The sequence below is a fragment of the Lathyrus oleraceus genome, chromosome 2 (genome assembly GCF_024323335.1).
Source record: "Lathyrus oleraceus cultivar Zhongwan6 chromosome 2, CAAS_Psat_ZW6_1.0, whole genome shotgun sequence".
In the NCBI taxonomy this organism is placed as follows: Eukaryota; Viridiplantae; Streptophyta; class Magnoliopsida; order Fabales; family Fabaceae; genus Lathyrus; species Lathyrus oleraceus.
Window position 1 is genome coordinate 480,199,293 of NC_066580.1, and position 4,280 is coordinate 480,203,572.

The window sequence follows — 4,280 nt, forward strand, 5'->3', positions numbered from 1 at the left end:
CTTCTTTTGATAATTGTTTAGCTAACCTATCTCTTGTCTTAGAAAGGTGCCAACAAACAAACCTGGTCTTGAATTGGGAGAAGTTCCATTTTATGGTACAAGAAGGTATAATGATAGGTCATAAAATTTCTCACAAGGGAATATAAGTTGACAAAGCAAAAGTGGAGGTGATTGCTAATCTCCCACCTCCTATGAATGAGAAAGAGATAAGGAATTTTTTAGGACATGCGGGTTTCTATCGCAGGTTTATAAAAGATTTTTCCAAAATTACTAAACCTTTAACTAATTTGCTTGTAAAAGATAAACCATTCACTTTTGAAAAAAAGTGCGTGGTTGCATTTGAGACTTTAAAGAGTAAGTTGGTTTTTGCACCTACTGTGATTGCCCCAAATTGGTCTCTAACTTTTGAGATTATATGTGATGCAAGTGACATTGCGGTAGGGAATGTGCTAGGACAAATAAGAGAAAAGCTTTTGCATGTGATATATTATCCTAGTCATGTTTTGAATCATGCTCACATGAATTATGCAACTACTGAAAAAGAGTTGTTAGTTGTTGTTTATGCTTTTGACAAGTTCAGGTCGTACTTACTAGGGTCTAAAATAATTTTGTATACTGACCATGCCGCTTTAAAGTATTTGTTTGTTAAACAAGAATTAAAGCCAAGACTTTTGAGATGGATACTACTGCTTCAAGAGTTTGATCTTGAGATCCAACATAAAAAGGGGTGTGAGAACATTGTTGCTTGTCACTTATACCGCATGTCCCCGATTGAGGAAACATAATAAAAACACCCCATCAATGATGCATTTGCTGATGGACGCATATTGGTAGTTACTGGTGTTACATGGTTTGCAGACTATGTGAACTATTTGGTAAGTGGTGTGATACCTGATGATTTTGAGTATAATAGAAAGAAAAAGTTTTTACATAATTACGGGTTGTATCTATGGGATGATCCATTCCTTTACAAAAAGGGGATAGATGGATTAATCCAAAGATGTGTCCCAAAAGGAGAGTAGAAGGACATCCTTAAGGCTTGTCATAACTCATAATATTGAGGATATTTTAGTGGAGATAGCACAACAACCAAAGTTCTCCAGTCATGATTATATTGGCCCACTTTGTTCAAAGATTCTCATTTCATAGTTCAAGAATGTGACAGATTCCAGATGGCAGGTAACATTTCAAAAAGGAACTAGATGCCCCATAATGTTATATTGAAGGTAAAAATGTTTGATGTTTGAGGTATAGACTTTATGGGGATGTTTCCATCATCGTTTGATAAGAACTACATTTTGGTGGTGGTTGACTATGTGTCTAAGTGGATAGAAGCAGTGGCAATACCCACAAATGATGATAAAGTGGTAGTAGAGTTTATGAGAGCTAATATCTTCGCAAGGTTTGGAGTTCCAAGGGAACTACCAAGTGATGAAGGTACACATTTCCTTAATCTCCTTATGGAAAACTTGCTTAGAAAGTATAGTGTGAAGCAAAAGATTACCACCCTATACCATCCTCAAACAAGTGGGTAGGTGGAAGTTTCTTACAGACAAATCAAGCAAATTCTGGAAAAGACTGTGAGTTCCTCTAGAAAAGGTTGAGCGACAAAGCTGGATGACGCATTGTTGGCATACAAAACACGCATAAGTATGTCTTTTCATCAATTAGTTTATGGAAAAGCTTGTCATTTTCCCTTAGAACTAGAACACACGAATTGTGGGCCTCAAAATTCAGGAATTATGATATCTCAAAAATAGGTGATTCCAGAATTCTTCAGCTCCATGAGCTAGAAGAACTTAGGAACCAAGCTTACGAGAATGCCAAGATTTACAAAGAACAAACAAAAAAATGGCATGATCATAAGATTCACAAAAGGGAATTTTGGGAAACACAGTTGGTTCTCTTATTTAATTCCAGATTGAAGTTATTTCATAGAAAGCTAAAGTCTAGATGGTTTGGCCCATTCACTATCAACAAAGTGTTCCCACATGGGGCAGTTGAGTTGAAGAATAATATCAGTGGAGACACCTTCAAGGTTAATGCCCAAAAGTTGAAACCCTATCACCAGGGGCAAGAGAGTGGCCTGGCGGAAGAGGTGTATCTTAGAGCACCATATACTGATCATACATCGAGCTATGGACATTAAAAATCACTTCTTAGAAGGCAACCTAAGGGAGGTAACATTAGTTTTATTTTCAGTTGTGTGATTTACATTTTTTTTCGTTTTTGAGAGTCGTGTGTTAAAGAATCAAGCAAAAAGGATAAATTTCTCAGAGACAAGGCAAACCAAAAAGAATTTTTTTTGAAATTTTTTGCCTTCTGCCAATACGCGTATGACCCACCTCATACGCATATGGGGATGCCCCAAAACCCCAATTTGGATGGTCTCTCCTCGTACACATATGGAGGTCCTCATATGCGTATGAGATAGTTCAATGGTCACACAAATTTCTGAAGGTTGGGCCATACGCATATGGCCAGGTGATACGCGTATGCAACATTCACCTGGAACCATACACGTATGATACATGATCTGCTTTTTGAACTATTTTTAACTTTTTCTCATACACATATGAGGAGTCTCATACGTGTATGCCCCTGGAAACACGTGTATGATATGCGTATGAAGCCTACCAGGGACTATATATATATATATATATATATATATATATATAATATATATATATATATATATATATATATATATATATATATATACATATATATTCTGACATTTTCCTGTCATTTTCCACCATGAGCCATACGCTTTACCCCTTTCCTCTGACAAAATTTCTCTAAATTTTTGTGTTTTCGAAGTTTTTCTCTTTGATACAAGACAAATCTGCTCAGTACCAACATTTGTGGCCACTCTTTCTTCTTCTTCTTCTTCTTCTTCTTCTTCTTCTTCTTCTTCTTATGATTCTGTTAGATTTACCTCGTTCGAGCACCAAGATAGGTATTTTAGTTTGTTGGACATGAATATTATTGAGAAAAAAGCCTTCAACCTACATCCCGATGAGCACCCTGACATCCATGTTATTCGGAAGAAGCATAATCTGACTTATCTAAACAGTCGGATCCAGCTAGTGGCTAAGGAGCTGGTACTAGATTTTTATGCTAATGCCTACAGACCCCCTGCCGAGGATACTACTACAGAGCCCAATTTGATTTCTTAGGTCAAAGGGAAGTAGCTCCAGTTTGACTAGAAGACGGTGAACATATTATTGAAGATGAAGTTCAGGGAACCTAACTGTGAGTATCTGATACAGAAGACTGCATCTAAGAATGGATGGCCATACCGAGCGATGTTGGATTGTTTGGCATTAGAAGGGAGAGATTGGTAGCCTACATCTACTCCTATCCCTAGTAAGATTGTAGTTTTTAACTTAGATGTCATCCCGAAGGCATGGGCGTACTTTTTGCACCACACTCTGGATACTAATCGGAGTGGGTCGGAGCTCAATAAGAACTTTGGCTTTATATTTGATGTTGACCCAATGACTGATGAACGTCGTACATATTATTTATGCTGACATGGATGAGATGACCCAAAATACGACTAAGAAGTCTCTAAAACATGCGTATGTCATCCTATTATTATGCAGGAAAGTAAGAGTTAAGGAGTTTACAGATGGCCGTATTGTGAACATGATGCAGGCATTGGATGCTGGGTGGATTGTTGAGCACCCCAGAAGGGCAACACAAGCTAAGAAGGTACCAAATACAGAGGAGCGTCCAACAGAGACTTCTGGACCTAGAAGACCTCAGCTCCAACATTTACATTTAGGAGTTCCTCTTATTGACGAGGACTCTCAAGCACACATGGACCAAATGAGTATGTTATGATTTATGCAGGACTTCTGTGTGCATACTGGACTTCCAGGACGCTATCTGACCCATCAGGTGGATACGTGGGCTGCTTCTCAGCGCTTAAGAGATAGATTTTATGGAGACCCTCCTTCAATGTTCTATGGACACTATCAGTGGCCAGGGATGGAGACCCCGATTCAGCTCGGAGGACCTATACAACAACATCGATATCACCATATGACTCCATTCTCTCTGCCCATTCTCCAACAGCACCAAAGCCCTTTCAGGAGCTCAGAGCAGAGACCAGTAGGGTTAGATGTCCCATATCTCCGACTTTATGCATCATGGTAACGCGATTGCCATGATCAGCTTTGACACACATATGAAAGACTGAGACTGAGGCACTGCTGGGAATTAGTTTTATTTTCTTTCTTTTGTCATTTTTGTTTTATTTTTAGTTAGTTTGA

General features: G+C 38.4%; 1 protein-coding gene across 1 annotated transcript; it reads left to right on the forward strand.

Annotated features, from left to right (window-relative positions):
• The first annotated feature begins 1,259 nt into the window (after positions 1–1,259).
• LOC127123851 (uncharacterized) lies at positions 1,260–3,849 on the forward strand. Its single transcript, XM_051054031.1, has 2 exons — positions 1,260–1,531; positions 3,609–3,849. Exons 1-2 carry the CDS (start codon positions 1,260–1,262, stop codon positions 3,847–3,849), a joined length of 513 nt encoding a protein of 170 aa, XP_050909988.1.
• Positions 3,850–4,280: the final 431 nt, after the last annotated feature.

Excerpts from the sequence above, each read along its gene's own strand:
- LOC127123851 (XM_051054031.1), top strand. The coding sequence starts at position 1,260 with ATGGGGATGTTTCCATCATCGTTTGATAAGAACTACATTTTGGTGGTG. Across the intron at positions 1,532-3,608 it reads TACCATCCTCAAACAAGTGG|GAAAGTAAGAGTTAAGGAGT; the intron begins GTAGGTGGAAGT and ends ATTATTATGCAG.